The sequence below is a fragment of the Micromys minutus genome (genome assembly GCF_963924665.1).
Source record: "Micromys minutus genome assembly, chromosome: 6".
NCBI classification, from domain to species: domain Eukaryota; kingdom Metazoa; phylum Chordata; class Mammalia; order Rodentia; family Muridae; genus Micromys; species Micromys minutus.
The window spans coordinates 52219592-52238718 of record NC_137975.1 but is presented as its reverse complement, the minus strand read 5'-3'; the positions used below and the strand labels follow the sequence as shown (position 1 = coordinate 52238718).

Below are 19127 nucleotides of genomic sequence, written 5' to 3'. Positions count from 1 at the left end.
ACCATGGTGAACTTACACTCTCAGTGTCCCTCCTCTGAATCGGCTCAGAGTGTACACAGGGACTGGAGTGATGGCTCAGCAGTCAAGAGCACTGCTGTGTTCCCAGTGGAGACCCACGTGGCGGCTTATAGCCATCGGTAACTCCAGTTCCAGGGGATCTGGTGCCTTTTTCTGGCCTCTATTGTATAAGACTCGGATACTACACAGTACATACATACATACATACATGTAGGCAAAAGAGTCACACACACAAAACAGTCACACATGAAACAAAATAAAATTTAAAAAAAGTACATAGCAAGTGACAGTATGATAGCAAGTGACATAAAATCCCTAGGTTCCCATACAAGTGTGCACAGTGCAGAGTCAAAGTCATGAATGTAGACTTTGCATTCATGCATTAACCAGTTTTAAATGATGGCCAGGGTCTTTATTCCTCCTCGTCATTTTCCCCCTTTAGGAAATATACAGCTTCCTATAACAAGGCAAGACTTCCAGTGGAGGGGACACCAAACCAGCCATAAAACCTTAGACCCACAATTGGCCCTGCCTACAAGATGTGCAGGGATAAAAGATGGAGCTGAATTTGAGGGAAGGGCCAACCAATGACTGGCCCAGCTTCAGACCCATACCATAAAAGGAAGCTCAAGCCTGATACTGCTAAAGATATTCTGTGATACTTGCAAATAGGAGCCTAACATAATCATCATCAGAGAGGCTTCACCCAGCAACTGATGTAAACAGATGCAGAGACCACAGCCAAACATTAAGTGGATTTTGGGGAAGCTTGTGGAAGAGCATGGGAGAAGGGTTGTGGGAACTAGAGGAGTCAAGGATACCACAAGGAAATCTACAAAGTCAACTAACCTGGACCCAAGGGGGCTCACAAAGAACATACATGAAACTGACAGGCCCTCTGCACATATATAACAACAGTTGTGCAGCTGGGTTTCATGTGGGACCCTTGAAGTGGGAGCAGAGGCTGTCTCTGAGTGCATTCCCGATGAATCCCTTTCCTCCAATTGCACTGCCTTGTCTAGCCTCAATAGAAGAGTTCCCTCCATAGTTTTATGCAACTGGATATGCCAAGGTTGCTGATAGACATGGGGGGACCTCCCCTTTTCTGAGGAGAAGGGGAAGAGAGGTAGATGGGGTGGGAAGGGAGGAGAGGAACAAGGATGTGAGGTAAAATAACTTAGTGAATAAAGAAAAGAAATGCACACTAACACCTGGCCATGGTGGAGCACACCTTTAATCTCAGCACTTGGGAGGCAGAGGCAGGCGAATCTCTGAATTTGAGGCCAGCTTGGTCTACACAGTGAGTTTCTGGATAGTCAGGGCTATACAGAGAAACCTTGTCTTGAAAACTTGAAAGAAAGGAAGACAGAGATAACAGTTCACTTAGCTTTATTTGGCTGGAAAGAAACAGCAAAGTAAAACAAAACAAGAACACAGACAGGTGTGAGTTAAGTCTACCAGATCCAATGTTTGAATCTAGGAACATGAGAAAATACACCTTTTGTATACATTTCGTGGTTCTTTTTAAATCATTATTATTCTCTTACATATTACATCCCATCTACAGTTCTTTCTTCCCTCTTCTCCAAGTCTCTCTCTCCCCCTCCCTTTCTCTCTTTCTTTCCCTCCCTCCCTTCCTCCCTTCTTCCCTACCCCCACAGCATTTTGTGTTTCTTAAAAAACAATTAAGACAACAACAACAAAAATAATAAAGAGAGAACGAGAGAGAGAGAGAGAAAAGGGAGGAAAAGAAGCCTACCCTTTCTGAGTGAGTGGTACAGCATTCAGATTAGAAAGGCAGCCGGTGAGGTCTCAGAAAGTCTAGGGATAGCAAATGAAAATGGGTTTTTATCTCGCCCACGGTAGGAACATTTTCCTAGACAACTCACTGCTATTTATGTTCGAGACCGGCTAATTGAGCTGTGAGCTTCAAACAGTGATATTTGTGTAGTCTGTTTATAAGTAGTTTTCAGAGTATAAAGTCCTAACTCCAGTATAGATAGGGACTTCGGTTAGCATGTTTTCAGGATTTGACCCCTAACTCTTGGAGGAACCAAGTAGGCATTAAAACTGGTTCAAATGAGAATGGAAAAAGACCGGGTGATCAGGAGTATTAAGTTACTACATGACCCCTGAACCCCTTTCAGACAGGATATCCAGAGACTCTTTCTCAGCATTATGAGTTAGCTACACTTTACTGAGTTCATAGTTCAGGTACAGTGAAAAACTACATAATGCTGTGCTATATGTAGACTTTTTTATAATTTAAGTTTTTCTGTAGGATTCATGGTTTAGTGTTTCATAAGATTGGATGATTTTGAGGATTTAAGGGAAACAGTCAAATCTTTTTGTACTGAGGGGTTAAACTTGGGTCCTTATGCTTCCCATGCAAAGCACACTCATCCACTGCCTTACCCTCACTTCTCCCCACCCTCACTCAGACCCCTTAGAGACAGTGTCATGTAGCACCTCTTGACCTTGAACTTCCTGTATAGTCAAGGATTTCTAACCTGATTCCTGCCTTTACTTGCCTTGTGGGGGGATACAGGGCGTCTGCCATCACAGAAAGAACCACTGGTTTGTTCCTCAGGTACCGTGTACTTGGTGACATCTGTGTTTTCTGACATGTGGGTTTTGATTGTTTTGGAAAGTACCGTTTAAGAAGCTGATTATTTCTCTGGTAAATACTGTTTTCTTGGTGATTTTATTTAATTTAATGCAAGAATAGGAACAATAATTTGTATTATAGATAATTTTGTTTTTAATACCCTAACTAAAGCATTGAAATATTAATTATGATTTCTGTACCTCTTCTAATGATGTTGACTTGCTCACAGTTTGTTCTCTGTCTCTATAGGCTCCAGAGTTTCCTGAGTTCAACACTCAAGTCCAAGAAGCTATCAATTCGCTGGGGGGTAGTGTCTTCCCTAAGCTTAACTGGAGTGCGCCAAGGGTAGGAAGACATAAAGAAATCTCACTGAATAGTTGTTTGCTTTGTTGTTTATTTCATTTTCTATTCCCACAGAGGACCTACTGTACCTTCCATTGTATTCCTAATTTCAGGAAAAATACCATTGAGATTATTGTATTGTTTCCTCTGTTGTTTTATTCTTTTGACTTTGCTGTTTGTACTTTCTGTGAAATACTGTGTATTGTGCCAAAAGATAATTTGACCTTTTGTGTTGCCAATTGGACTAGAATTCTGGGTATGTTCATAGTCTGCATTATTTAAAACTTCACCTATTCAGTTGAGTAAGATTTTCTCCATTGAAAAGTACTAATGTATGTTGGACCAGAGAGATAGCTCAGTGGGTAAAAGTACCTGCCATCCAGCTAGATGACCTGAGTTTCATGCCAGGGACTCACAAGGCAGGAGAGAACTGACTGTTCAAAGTTGTCCTCTAACCTTACAAATATAGACACTCGAGAACACACACACACGCACACACATGCACACGCTTGTGCACAGTGGCAGGAAGTGTAGGACTCACTTTTGTTACTCTATGTATTCAGTGTTTGCTGTAACTTTCGCACACACCACGTCCTCACCCGAGGTGTGCTATTGTGATCACTAGCATCTTCTCATTTTATATTTTTCCATCCTCAGAGTTGACAGTTGCATTATTTTTTATTCAGCTGTGTGGTTTGCTATGTACATCCTGATATTTTTGTGGAATTAAATATGATATTGGGTGTACTTTCTTTAACCAGACATTTACTATCTTTTTCATTGGGAGAAATGGTAAAGATTTTTATCATGTAGAAGTTTCTAAATTCATTTTAGTTCCTCAGTCAACTTTTTATCTATATGAATAATGTTTTAAATTTTCTTTGTTTTCCACGTAAGATAGGAAGATTCTTTCTGATTGGCAGTTCTAGTCTTGCCTCGGCTGCTTTCTTTCCCCTGGAGGTGCTGCGTCACCGCTCTCATGTATGTTCCTGAGCCGCACTGGCGGGGTGCGTCTCAACTCACACGTGTTTATTGTTTAGGATGCATACTGGATAGCGATGAACAGTTCTCTGAAGTGTAAAACCCTCAGTGACATCTTCCTGCTTTTCAAGAGTTCGGATTTCATCACTCGTGACTTCACACAGCCGTAAGTGTCTTGTGAGTAGCTGCGTCCCATTGGTGACATTGCGCTGTCTCTCGTGCAGGACTCTTAACAGTCCTGCATCAGGAGCTGCTTCCTGGTCCTAACGCTAAATGAGTACTGGAGCAAACTTCCCCTTTTCTGTTAAATAGATGCTAACCCGTGGGTATGCCTATCAAGATTTATATATAGTAAACATTTTAGTAATTTGTCCTGTTATAAAATTCAAGTATGCTTATAATAGAAATAACTACTGATGAGGAAAAACAGGAAAGTGAGGTGAGCAAGCTACACAGGCAGTTGTATATATTCTAGGTGTCTATTCCCTCACAGATATAATGTAAATATTCCTGCTTCTGTCTGTGAAAGGATTATTTAAAATTTTTCAAATAATTTTATTTTGTTTGTATGTTTGTACAAGTGTCACAGAGAATACGTGGAGGTTTGAGGGCAATTTGTGGGAGTTGGTTCTCTCCCAACACTGTGTGGATTCAGGGGTCAAACTAGGTTCTCAGGCTTGGTACCAAGTGCCTCTACCTCCTGAGCCACCTTGCCAGCCCACCTGCCCCATTTTTTTAATACTGGACTTTTTAATTTGTTTTATGTATGTGGTGTTTTGCTTGCGTGTTTATGTCTGTGTGTCACTTGCATGCCTGGCGACTTTGGAGTCCAGAAGAAAGCACTGACTCCCCTGGAGCTAGAGTTGTAGATGTTGCCTGCTGCTGTGTGGGTGCTGGAAATTGAACCTGGGTCCTCTGGCAGATCAGCCAGTGCTCGTAACCACTGGGCCAACTCTCCAGTTCAGCTTGGCGAGTGGGATCCAGTTCTTCTTACTGCTCCATAGGTCATGTCTGCTACTAGATACCGATAATATGATCTGTTTGAACAATCCTCTTTTCTTCTATAAAGCTCTGCAATAAAGAACCTTAAAGCAGATTTGAGGATGCATTTTAAAAAGTATAGAATTACTGTCTCCTCTTGATGGTCACTGTCTGACTAAACTCAACCTGCTGCTGACTATGACAAGGCAGAGCACATACCACTGAGTGTGTGCTCCAGTATTTCCTTTGTCCCATTAGCAGGGAAGCTATTCTAGACACCCCTTTCTGTTCATCTTCTAAACACCAGTTTGTCTCAGTTACACGAGCCTGTAAACTCAGCTTTAAGCTACAGAAATCCAGTGTTTGCATGAGTATGCACACATGTATTTATTAGTCATGCAGTTGGGCTGGTTCTTCCAGTTCACTCTGCCTCAGCCTCCACTCCTATCTTGAAGGAGATCTAGCAGGACTAGGTAGTTCAGTCATCGAGTGTGTGATCAGCTTGCATGAGGCCCTGCATTCAGTCCCTAGCATCATTAAAAAAAAAAAAAAAAAAAAAAAAAAAAAAAACATATAGGGGCAAGAGTGTTAAGCAGGTATTTCTGACTTTATAGAAATTAACAAAATTCAAAACAAAACACTGTTTTTGTGTGGTTGGTCACACTGGCACAGGTGTCACTGGGGGTTTATGGCTCTCATTTGTCATTTTAATAATGTAGAAGTGGTTTTACATTTGTATTCTGGAAGATCTCTCTGTGTGGATCAAAGTTATTGCCTCTCATGTTCTGCCCTTTTTTAAAAAAAAAATCTAAAGCTATGAATAAAGAGATCTTGAACTAAGTCACACTCACACTGCCTTGTACCCATTGAGTAACTGATAGGGCCTCTTACTTTGTATCCATTGACTAATTGATAGGGCCTCTTACTTTGTATCCATTGACTGATTGATAGGGCCTCTTACTTCGTATTCATTGACTAATTGATAGGACCTCTTACTTTGTATTCATTGACTAATTGATAGGGCCTCTTACTTTGTATCCATTGACTAATTGATAGGGCCTCTCACTGACTTTTTTCTTCATTGCAGTGAGAGTGTGAGGACATCTTTGTCTTTCCAAACATAGGTTCACATTGCTTTTAATTTTGAAGCTGCTGGTTTTAAAAATCAGCTTTGACATTCAGCAGTGGATGTAAAACTTCCAGCCGGGTACATATTTCTGGAAGTTAGTTAGATGTGTTGGTTAGTTTTGTCACTGACAGAATACCTAAGCTTAACAACTTACATGGTGCAAAAGTTTATTGTATGTTTTGAGGTTTTGCCTGTGTCATCGATTGCTCCTGTTCTCCTCAGTCTGCAGCAGCATAGTATACCATTGCAGGGCTGTCATAGGAGAGGCCTGTCCACCTATGGCCGCCATAAACAGAAGTGACACAGGGCACACCCCACTCACCTAACTTTCTTCAGTAGGTCCCACATACTAGAGGCTCCACTGTCCCTCCAGATGCTCTCAAACTTGACCTTTGAGGGACTCTACGTGTCACGGTGTGTCAGGGGTGACTGTGAAGCACGGGCACCTCAGAGTCTGGACAGTCCAGATTCTGTTAGTAAGGCTGCCAAGCGGGAACAGTGTCTGCCACAGGCAAACACTGTAAAATAGTAAGTTTGTCCTTGTCTTTCCAGTTCTTCACTTGATGACTATAGACAAGATGCTCTAAAAAGTAGAGGTTGAGTTACAGCGCTTACCGTGAATCTGCATAATATTTGCTGACTACATTATTCGCCTACACATCAGCATTCTGTGATTATACTTACTGACTTACTATACTTTTATTAATTATTTTATTGACTGTCACTTCAATATGAAAAAAAACACAGGATGTTCAGTTAACAATTAGAAGAAAAAGCTGAGTGAATAAAAAAGTAAATCCAGTCATGAAGGAATTAGATTAAAGAGAAATAGATTTGACCAGATATATATATATATATATATTGGTCTTAGTAATTTACACTTAGCATAATACTTAACATTATCACAAAACTGGTTATTGCCATAAGTCGCCCACCATCTGCAGGGGAGATGCCCATAGACCTCCAATGGATGCCTGGAATCACAGATAGTGCTGAACACTGTATATATTGGTTTTCTTTTCCTACACATACGTGCCTGTGAGAAGTTCCACCTTTTCACTTCCAGAGTGCACGTTATGGCGTCTCTTGACATACTTGACTTGCTAGCGCTTGGGGGTCATTCTAATTGTACAGTAGGGTTCCTTGAACACAAGTATCACAATACCAAGGTAGTCCAGCTGACAACCAAGACAACTACTGCACTACTAATGCATGGGTAGTGTATACCAAACAGATACACTAGACGGGGTAAGGACGAAGCAAGACAGCAGAATGCAGGAGAGTTTTTAGCTTAAAATTGTAAGTTGTTTCTGAAACATTTAAAAATAAATGATCGTAATCCCCGGTAACTAAACTGCTGATAAGACTTACATAATCCCAGATGAAGTTCAGCCAAAGTTTCAGGTGTAAATTTCTTGTGCGTCAGTGGATCTGACATAGCCGTGCCCATGTGATTTTTCAGCCTGCTTTATTTAGATGACAGTGCCTATGATTTAGATCTCGTCTTAGTTACTGTGTTACAGTGAAACACTGAAGAAAGGCTGTCTTTGGGTTGACGGCCCGTGAAAGCGGAGTGAAGGTGTGCTGGCAGGAGCGCTCTCATCGTAAACCATGAGCAGAAGCAGGAGGAGCTAGTTAAGGGTGCTATAGGGCTATGAAAGCTCAATGCACGCTCCACTAATATGCAGCAAGGACAAGAGCCATCACCTGGGGACCAAGTTTTCTGTTGCCTGTGACCATAGAGGACATTTCTTTAAATCACCCCAGGGGGTCTGACTTTTAAATACAGCATTTTTGCCTCTTTGGAGAAAAGATTTATGATAATTCTAATCTCCCTTACTTCACATTTATTTTCCCTTTCTACTGATAGTTGAAAAAAATCTAAAGAAATGGCATCTGCTTGTAAGGAAAGCTATACCACCAAAACGTGGATTTGTCCCTTGCCGGAGTTTGTCCTTTGTTTTCTGCCTCTGCTTTAGGTTTCGTTCTGTGTAGTAAGACCTTGTTTACTGGGAAGCACAGTCTTGTAATCTTCCTTTTCCGTTTTTCTGAAGGGAGCTCTTGCTATGATCAAGTTGCTCCATCTTCTGCTCAAGCTGAGCTCCTGGACAGGTTCCCAATGGCCTTTCTCGTCACCCTTTCCTGTCTCAGCAGCACCTCCACGAACACACTTATCCGTCTGGTTAATTATCTCCAGAAGAAAATGCTCTCAGCAATAACCTCCGATACCACATATGTTCTGAAACTACTCATTTAAAAAATTCCATAAATGTTAAATCAGTTAAAAATAATGATACAGGGTGGTAGAATGCACATTTGCATTAAAGTGTATTTATTTTTAAGTTGTAATATGATGACTAAGGGTGAAATTGGTATTTGTAGGAATTTAGAAGCATTTTTTAAAAAAACTTGAGGCTGGGGCGATGGATCAGTTGATAAAGCGCAAGCATAGGAACCTGAGTGGGTTTCCAAGACCCACATGAGGCTGGATATGGCGGTCTGTCCGTCCTGAAACCCTGGCACTAGGGGTGGAGGAGGAGACGTGGGAGCAGAGCTTGATGGTTGGCTAGGATGCAGTGCCTGGTCCACAGCTGGTGCAGGTGTTGGGGAAAGATAAGAGGTGGCCTGTTGAAGCAGGTGTGTCACGAGGGGTGGTCTTGGCTTCAAAAGCTAACATCACCTTTGGTGTCTCTGCCTCGTGCTGTGGATCAAGTTTGTAAGCTCTCGGGTACTGCTCCGTCACCGTGCCTGCCTGGTTGCCGCCATGCTCCACGTCGACGGTCATGGTGTTTTGCCGAGGCAATAGAAAAGCAGCGGAGAGGCTTGTTGTAGAGCCTAAGCTCTTGATTGATTTTGTTCTTGACCTCTGGTTCATTAATTGTTTTCTTCCTTCTTTCCCTCCCTTCCTCTTGCTTCTTCTTTTCCTCTCTCTTCTTTTCCTTTTCCTTTTATTTTCTTACACACTGTTCCAGGCTGGCCTGGAACTCATTGTATAGCCTAGGCTAGCGTAGAGCTCGCAATAGTGCTCCTGGACCAGCCGGCCTTCCCGGTCATGGTGCAGACACACACCATCACATCAAGCAGCTCCTGTTTTCCTGACGTAGATTGGGTTGTCTGAGATAGATCTTCTAACCTAGGGTACTCTACTTGTCTCTGTAGTGGCTGGGGTCAAAACATAGGCACTCCACCGCTATTCTTAGTGCTTCTCATGCCGTTCCTTGTGGGGAAAGGGGAGTTACTTTTAAAGAACAATTGTAGTAATTTTTAATGACCCTACATTTCATGGCCTCAATTTTGATCAACATCAAACGGCCTGTAAGATTTATTTTTGCTTAAGAAATTTTAAATATACTCAGAGTTACTTTGGAAGTGTAGCTCCTTTGGGTAACATACTCTAGTTGAATTGAAGCAAAGGATTTTTTGCTTTTAAGGGAAATAGAGTCTTCATGTAGCATCTCTGTGTAGTATTGTGCGCTAAAACAAACGTTTCCTGACTTTCTTAAGGAAATAAAATTTGGTTAATGATAGATTTTGTTTTCTTTTTCAACACTGATACTGTTTGAGGCTAAAGTCTCATCAGTATGTATATTGTCTATTTCTTTCTCCCCTCTCCACCCCTCTCCCCCATCCCATGCCTAAGAGTTTTAGTAAGCGTTCTAGCACCTCCATCCATGAGAGAAGCGTAGCTTCTGACTGTGAGCTTCTTTTGCACTTGTTACTCAGTAGTGCATGGCACACGAAAACATTCGCTGCTGTAAAACAGAAAGGCCACTGCCAGCTTAATAAAGCACACTGTGCACCTTTCTTTTGAAATATGTTGTAGATTGTGTCATTAGGTTCCCAGTTATTAGTGGTTAGAGAAGTCTGCTTTCTCTGGATTTCAGCCAGTCAGATAAACCAAAATTATCATGTTTGAAACGTCAAAACAAATGGTTGCGAGTGCTGACATGGCCACGCGTTCAGTGAAGTAAAAGGCTTTACGCTTGGGTTTGAGTTTGACTCGATGCTCCCCTTTTTCAAATTGGATCCAAGGCTTCATGCTTGCTAAGCATGAACTTCAATGCCTGACTGCCCGCCACCATCAAGGCAGCCTTAAAAGGAATTTTCTGTGCCTGAGAAGCTGTGCTCTCATCGGTAGAGCTCTTTTGCTCAGCACAGCTGTGTTAACTGGATCCTTACTGGTGTGACAAGACAAGAAGAGGATCTAGTTCTGCTCACAGTTCATGGGCGTTAACCACAGGCTGTGTGCCCACAGCGAGGCAGAGCATCATAGTGGAGAGCTGCCCACCTCACGGTGCTCGGGAAGCAGAGACAGGGCAAGGGACTGTGACTTGGCCTGACTTCAAAAACTCACCCCCACGTTGGTCAGTCTGAAGTTCCCACGCTAACAGCTCGAGAGAAGTATTTAACCCATGAACTTGTGAGGGACATGTCACTTCCAACCATAACAGCCACAAACAGGGAAGTGCTTTTGTTTTCTTCATGTGTATTATATATGACAAGCTATGGACATGTTCAAGCCATTTAATAACTATCTCTTTTTGTTTTGCTCCCATTTTGCTAAATTCTTTCCATTAATTCGTGTCAGTGTTAATTAAAAATAAAATTGAGTAGCTGTTGAGGCTGCATCACCGGGGTTTTCTTCCTTGTCCTGGTTTGCTTTACTTCTCCGTTGCTGTGATAAAGTACAGTCCCACAGCAGCTTGTGGAGGCAAAGGGTTCATTTCCTACTCCTGCTTAGAGTCATTAAGGGAAGCAAAGGCGGGAACTAACACAGAGGCCATGGAGGGGTGCTGCTTACTGATTGCTCCCCATGGCTTGCTCAGCTTTTCTTACACAACCTAGGACTACTTGCTCAGGGATGGCACTGCCCGCAGTAGACTGGGCCCTCTCATATCAGCCATCAGTTAAAAAAGAAACGCCCCACAGACCTGTGCACAGGCCAGTCTGATGGAGACCGGCTCTCATCACTGCTCCCTCTTCTCTGTTTTTGCAAAACTGACACAAAGTAACCAGCACTTCATGTCCACAACTTTCACTGTCCTCATTGCTGACAGGCACCCATGATTCCTGTCCTGCTATGACCTGTTTCCCTTTGCCTCACAGTGGGTCCCCTTTCTACTTCCTCCTCTCCCTCCTACACATGACAGCCAGCCAGATGCTTCCTTGTTTTTTATATCAGAGTATTCTATTCTCCGCAGTGTTCTGAAATGATCTGTGTACCTGCAGCTTTCTCTGTTTTGCCTCTTAAAGGACATTGGAGTCCTAAGCGACTTTGTGGTCCTGGTGCCTGGTCCAGTGCTTAGCACAGATGGACGTTTTATACTACTATATTTTATTGTTCATGAAACAGTTCTCAGAGGGGGTGCTTAAAGGAGGGTTGGACTGTTCTGTCCAATGTCTTTTGAAATGACAGCCATTGTGGCTTTCCATGGCCAAGTTAATGTCCACGAAGCAGCTCTCAGTGTGCTGACTCATCCTCAGGATGAGCACTAAGGTGGGTAGTGGCTTCCATCCTATCTTCATTGAAGATGGAGAGTAGCCATGCTGTGAGGCTCTCAGAGGCAGAGCTGAGGTCATACAACAGTGTGCAGCCTGCTGACTCAACAGCAGGACAGACACTGAGAGCGGACAGTCTTCCCATCACTAGAGCTGGACAGCTGAGTTGTGTATAGTCCTAGCTTATTTGCCAAGCTTGGACTACTTTGAATCTTAGATTCTTTGCCCATTGACAGAAAAAACGGAGATGATATGAACTGCTCATGCTGTTTTGAGGATTAAATGAGACTGCATAGTACTTCACACCAAATAATGCTTAGTAACTATAGACTGGATTTGCATTAGTTCTTTGTTTCTGGATACTTTGTATGGAATCAAATTCTTATACTGTTTATGAAGATGTCTATACATAAAATAACAAAAAATTGCATGTTTTTTCTCTTCAAAGATTTATTCATTGTAATGATGATTCTCCAGATCCTTGTATAGAGTACGAGGTAAGCAACTTTTTCACCCTTATAATATTGAGAATCCTGGACAAAGTTCATGGAGTAGTGATGCGTATATGTAAATGAAACATTTTAGTTTAATTTCTCTGGAAACATAAAACCACTAAATTTTTAAATTTAAGAAATTTGTCCTACATATAGAAGAGCACCTATTATTTAGTTGGGTTATGGTGGGATACGTTGGTGCATGTCTGTAATTCCAGCCAAGACAGACAGATCACTGAGTTCCAGACTAGGCTGGTCTACAAAGCAATTTTCAGGCCAGTCAAAGTCATACAATGGGACTTCCTTTCAAACGAAAGAGATGGGGGTGGGGAGTATCTTAGTCAATGTTCTCTTGCTATGTAGAGACACCATGGCCACAGCAACCCCTATAAAAGAAAACATTTAATTAGGGCTTGCTTACCATTGTTAAGGGGTTAGTCCATTATTGGGATGATTGGAAGCATGGTGGCATGCAGCAGACATGGTGCTAGAAAGGTAGCTGAAGCTCTACGTCCAGATGGACAGGCAACAGGAAGAGAGAGCACTGGGCCAAGCTCGAGCATTTGAAACCTCAGAACTCACTCACCCTCTTCCTATAAAGCTCTGACACACTTCTTCTAATAAGACCACACCTCCTAATAGGGCCACTCCCTGATGAACAAGCATTCAAATCTATGAGCCTATTGAGGCCATTTTTATTCAAATCTCCACAGAAAAAGAAAATGTACTACTTATAGACTCTATATATATATATGCTATATGCTATACACAGAGAATGTTCACATTCTTGAAAAACATAAATGCCTTTATACTTTTCACCCCACCAAATCTAGCTCAGAGTCTGTACCTTCACGACCCATGCCTGCCAGCCAGAGCCACCACCTACCGGCTCCTCCATAGCCTTCCAAATAGCACCGCGAGCTGGGAACCAAAGTGGCATCCCAAATGCAACCTGCGGAGGGCAACAGCATCTTCACTTTCACACTCGCTCCTTACGCTACCCGCTCATCTCGCAGAGCACGGAGGAAGTGGAGCTCAGTGACTTGAGTTAGGAAAGATCGGAGTCATTGCAAACTCCAGGCTTTGCTCCCGTGTCTGAAGATGTACACATAGGTACCTCTCAATGGGCGATATTCTTAAATACAGCTAACTCTTAACTAATTAGCTGGCTCTGGAGTTTTCTTATCCTTTAAATCCTGCATAGTAGGCTATCACTTGTAATTATTTCTAATTCTTTTTTAATTTGCAATGTCAAAATACAGTATTTCTGAAAAGTTTGAAGTAACTGATCATCTTTGCTTTTTAATTGTAAAACATTTTCATATTTGGTTTTATAATATCTTAGAATTAGTTCCATGATTAAAATTCCTTTCTTCATTATTTGCTTCTTGACAACTCAGCATATGTGCTTTCAAGATTTGCCTAGGGACTGGGGTTGCAGCTTAGTGGTGAAGTGATTGTATGCCTCCTTTAGGTCCTGGGTTTGTCTCTAGTACCATGAAGAAAAATCTTGTCCACTGATACTCACTGTATCAAATATTTTTTTATTGATAGATCTTCTATGAATATATTGTATATGTAGACTGTTGAATCTATTGTTTATTATGCCACGAAATAGTTACTAGGTTTTAGTGCTTGTTACTGGGGTCTTTACATACAAATGTGCCCCCCCCTGATTTCCAGAGGGTGTTTTCTCGGTCTTTTATAGCACTATTCACATGTACATTGCATATTTATATCTACTGTTTGCTGAACAGCTTACTGTGAAGCACCTGTTAGGGCTAGGTGCACAGGACTGTGAAGATGGTTCTAGTCGGTTCTATAAGGTATAGTGCTGGTTGAAATGTTGTTGTCTAAAGCTAAGTTTACCGCCCAGTCCTTTGCTGTTTGATACAGCATCATCACCGTGAGACACTAGAGTTCAAGCTAGGGAAGTGATGTTCCTCGTAATTAAAGTGGAAAATCTTGCAAGCAGAATCCCATGTAGCATATGCTTCTGCCTGCATTTTAAACATGTTTCCTTCTGCTGAATACTTACATATTTCTGGACCACTTCAGAAAGACAAACAGGAACCAGAAAGCTCTGGTTGCTTCTGAGGACAACAGAAGAACTGGGCCAGGGGAACGGCTTTACCATTTTTTACTTTTAAAAAACCAACTACTGTGTATGACTTATTGCTGTTAGTGTTCCACAGTTGCTTAATTTGTTGCTAGATTAAAATTGACCATAGCCATATTCCACACACTCGTACCCCAGGATCAACTTTTAATACGTAAGAATATATAATATTTTAGTTTGAAGCTCACAGGATTTTTGTCTGTTTTTAATATTTGTAATTGTTCACTTTATGTATGAGTGTTGACAAACATGTCTGTGTACTGTATGTGTGCTTGGTGCCCACAGATCGCAGAAGACGGTATCAGATCCTCCTAGTACGAGAGTTACAGGAGGTTGTAGACCAGCATGTGAGTGCTGGGATTGAATCCAGTTCTCAGCAAAAGCAGCAAGTGCTCTTAACTGCAGAGCCATCTCCCCAGCCCCTTGTGTTTTTAAAATACCACATTTGCAAGGTTAGACCAGAGCTCATGCTAATAAAGGATGAACTCAGTGCATTTGGAAGTCTTAAGACATTTAATTAAAAATAAAAATCTTACTTTTCTCTAAGAAGAGGAAATTATTATCAGAAAATTTAAATACCAGAAAAATTGAGGAACCACTACCCAGCTATGACCTCAGTGATAATAATTTGGTTCTTCCCTTTCTTGAAAGACGAATGAGACTGAGACTCTCACAAGTAGTTTGTATGCCCATCTTAAAGCTTTACAAATAGTTGTGCTGGTAATTGAACCCAGGACCTCAGTGCTGAGAAGATGGATGGGTGGATGGATGGACGGATGGACATGCAGACAGACAGACACTCTTCAAGAGGCATACAATATATAAGCAACAGGGCAGCTTGTGACACAGTGGTGGAGAGATTTGACTTCTTGTATCTAATCTTTCAAAATGATGGATACACCCTGGCTGGGATGCTCCTAGGACTCTGAGCTTCTTAAGCAAGTGCTCAACCACTGAGCCAAACCTAAACCCCAATTTCGACAAGGTTGCATCTCCTGTCACATCTCCTGTTTCAGGTGGCCTCTTTGTCACTAAACCACTTTCAATGGCAATCATACTAAGATCGCCATGTGACGGGGTCTCCTCACTCTTATATTTTTTCCTTTCTCCACAGCTTGTTCTCCGAAAATGGTGTGAGCTAATTCCTGGGGCTGAGTTTCGATGCTTTGTCAAAGAAAACAAGCTTATTGGTGAGTTCTTTTTGTCCTTGAAGGTAATCTTTAATGTGTGTATGTTTCCCAGAAATGGAGCCCAGCAGATCCTAGGCAAGTGCTCTGTTACAGTCCTTTCCCCGAAGTAGCCTTTTAAAGAAGATGGCTGGCAGGGCGGCTCTGTGGTAAAGGTCTGATAACTAACGTGAGGCCAATCCCGGAGAATGCATGGTAGGAGAGAATGAACTCCCACTCTTTGAGCACATGTGCACTTGCTTAATCAAAGGTGTGTGTCCCTCACACACTCATGTGTACCCATGCACCTTAAACACATAAATAATAAACTTTATTTTTAAAATTAGAATTTAATTTTTATGGTTGAGTTATATTTCATTGTATGATAATGTTAATTTCAATTGTTACTTTGATCACATATATATTAGATTGTTGAACTAATAAATATGTACAATTACCATGTTTCATTGAAAAATAAAATAATCAAAGAGAAAAAAAAGGAAGCTTTTGATGGCAATAACTTCAGTAATTAGGACAGAGGTCTGGCATGTGTTACTAAGGGTCCTGAGCTCATGTTAGTTTCTATACAGGAGGTGGCGCAGTTGATCCTGTCTGGACTCTAGAGAAGCCGGGGACAACAGCTTTGCCCATTCTCAACCAGTGTAATAGTACCTGCTTCTTGTTAGAAGTTTTGTTTTACTGGCAGTAAAGTACTGATTGTAAAATAAACATCATCAAAAGCTAAGTTTTAACACTCTTCTCTATTTAGTTATGTGTCTGTGTCTGTGTGGAAAGATGTGCAGATGCCTGTGTAGGATTTGCCTAGTGTTGAAGCTGCAGGGAGTCATCATATGTCTTAATGTGGGTGCTGGAAACCAAGCCCAAGTCTCCTGTAAGACAGCACACACTGTTAACTGAACTGTCTCTCCAGCCCCGTCGTCTGGCTGTCATTAGGGTTGTTTATTACATGAGCGGGAGGAAATACGTGAAACAAACAAGTCTATTTCTTGTCTTCGTACCTCTGAAGTTATTATTCTATTAGCTGTCACTGACTCAGCTAAGGACCAAAGATAAGTTGTTCCTTTAAAATGTTTGCCAATGTGTGTTTTCCGTAAAGTAAAATTTGTTGACCCAGGGACATGTAATTAAATATCAGCTCAGCAGTTCTCACTGAATGTAATGTTGGCATTTATTCTTATAGCTGAGATAAGTGTAGGTGTTCCAAGGTTACATATTCCATAGTTTAAGTGTGCTAAGGAGGGAGACTTGGGTGTGTGGCTAAGGACTCAGAAGCCTTTCTTTACAGCGGTTTGAAAGATCAGGCTCTGAAGACAAATTGCCTTTCCCAAAACAAGAAAAATAGGCTGCTTTAGTGAAGTACGGTGTGATCACGGCAGGTATGGGGGAGAGCTCTTTTACGTGTCACTACCCCACGTGGAAGAGGATAGCGATTTAAAGGGACTGTCTTTAGAAACAAAAGCAGCAGCAAGTGCACATGTGCACACTTTTAGAATTGTCACTTGGAGGCTTTACTAAGCAAGCCTTTTTGTGACTGATTCCTTTGTATCCTGCTAAATAAAATAACTGCTTCCAAAATTGGGAGTGTGTGACACTATGGAGCCTGAGATGCACCTACCCACTGACCTTTGTAGCTGAGTGTTTGCGCGGCCACGTTCCCCTCGTGCGCGCTCTTCTGGCCAGCTTTAAGGCCTTGCTTACTGAATTAGGTTAATTGTTGTTTTACCGGTATTGAGTAATAACAGCTATTGAATGTTCTCTTGTCAGGTATTTCTCAGAGGGACTACACACAGTACTATGACCATATTTCTAAACAGAAAGAAGAAATCTGCAGATGCATTCAAGACTTTTTCAAGGAACACCTACAGTATAAATTCTTAGATGAAGACTGTGAGTATTTGCTATGGGTGCAATGAAGTGAGACCTGGCGGTGGTGGCCGAGCCTCAGCCTCAGTGTCCATCTTTAGCACTGAGCTCAAAGTTCTGTGCTTTGTTATGTTACCAGTGTCACTGATGACTTGTGTTCACTTCATCCTGTTTAATTAGATGATGTTATCCAATACCAAGGCATGTCTCTTCACGCTCGGAGATGCTGGTGCATTTTACAGGATGTCTGTGGGGAGCCGAGTGCTGCTTTTTAGCTTCTGTTGTCTGTTATCTAAGACAGAAGTAGCTGCTGCAAAGCAAGCAGCTGGGGGTGGTTTTGAGGAACTGAAAATTTGTGGTGTGTAAGAGAGTTTTCAAATAGCATAGAACTAAATCTATGATTTACACCTTTTCTTGGTTCCATAGCATATTTAATTAAAAGAGGAGATGAATCGCGCTGTCTCATGATTACATCCCATGCTTTCTTATGAGAATTGGTACTCAAGTATGCAATGGGAGTTCCTTTCACTGGTATTTGTCTTGGTGACAGCTTCCTCTGCGCATGCAAGCAACTGGTTCAGACTATGTTGCTGCTTGGTTTGCGGTTTTTAAGCATGAGGAATCGTTACAGTTAGACTTTTCTTTCATCAGTGAGTCTGTTAATTGTTGTTTTAGGCAGATTCTTACACTGTAGTCCACCTGGCCTTGACCCAGTAGTCGTCCTCCTGCCTTGGTTTCCCCAGTGCTAAGGAGTATGGACCACCATAAGTATTTGAGGCTAATTGCATTCTGCTGTGTTTAGTAACAAAGTGTTCTTGAGTTTTCAAAAAGAGATTTGAACTATAAAATGATTTGCTTATTAGTGACTGAGTTTTTTCTTCTTTACAGTTGTGTTCGATATATACAGAGACAGCAGGGTAAGTAGACTGAATTAAGTCGCTTTAAGGCAAGGAATAGTGAACACAGGACACAGCCATTACATTTATGAAGGGTCTATTTCCTGAGCTGAAGTCTGTGGATTCACACTGCGAGGTTATCCTTACAGTGGCATGCCCAGCACGAATGCAGTCAGTGTGCTTGTTCTCGTCAATTTACTTGTGGCTGGCCTGGTATTTGTTTTGGTTTGGTTTTGGTTTTGATTTTTAAATACAGGATTTTTCTGTGTAGCCCTGCTGTCCTGGAACTCACTCTATAGACCAGTCTGTCCTCTGCCTTTTCAGTGCTGAGATTGAAGGTGTGTACCCAGATGCATTTGTTATTTTTAACCAGGTTGGTTTTGAACTTATGACCCTTCTGCATTTGCCTCCTGTGTGTTAGGATTACAGGGTGTTCCCTAAATGTAGGACTAGCAATAGAACAAGTGAATCAATGACCACTTATGTCCTTCTTCATACTTTTTGGGAAGTCTGGGACTGCTGAAAAGAATTCATTATACACATTTAAGAGCAGCAGTTTGTCATTTAGTACTTATGTTTTCTCAAGTCAACTAAAAGGGTCTTCGTGTGACTTGCTTAAGCAAAGATGTAAGTTTGTTTACATTTATTTTTATTTTTTTCCTCTAATAGATTTATTATTTAAATTTTTGAGTGTGTGTCTATATTCATATTATGTGGGAAGGCTGCACATAAGTGTGTGTATTCATGTGGGCTGTGCACATAGCCGAAGGACAACCCCAGGGGTCATTCTCAGAAGTGCTGCCTGTCTTCCCTGAAGCAGCCACTGTCATTGGCCTGGAGCTCATCAATTAAATAAAGCAGGCTGGTCAGTGAGCCTCGGGGCTTGCTGGGTTAAAAAGCGTAACAACCATGCCTAACGTTTTTTCTGTGGTTTCTGGAGTCAAACTTGGGTCCCCAAGAATATGAGGCAAGCACTTTACCAACTGAATTATCTCCCTAGCTCCAGATTA

General features: G+C 41.7%; 1 protein-coding gene across 1 annotated transcript in view; it reads left to right on the top strand.

The window, feature by feature from the left end:
* CDC123 (cell division cycle 123) overlaps positions 1-19127 on the top strand; it is a 46021-nt gene that overhangs the window by 15239 nt on the left and 11655 nt on the right. The window contains exons 5-10 of the mRNA XM_080917737.1: positions 2876-2971; positions 4009-4115; positions 12007-12055; positions 15286-15361; positions 17123-17245; positions 18110-18138. Coding sequence (XP_080773863.1) covers positions 2876-2971; positions 4009-4115; positions 12007-12055; positions 15286-15361; positions 17123-17245; positions 18110-18138 — 480 coding nt within the window. The remainder of the gene's footprint in view (positions 1-2875; positions 2972-4008; positions 4116-12006; positions 12056-15285; positions 15362-17122; positions 17246-18109; positions 18139-19127) is intronic.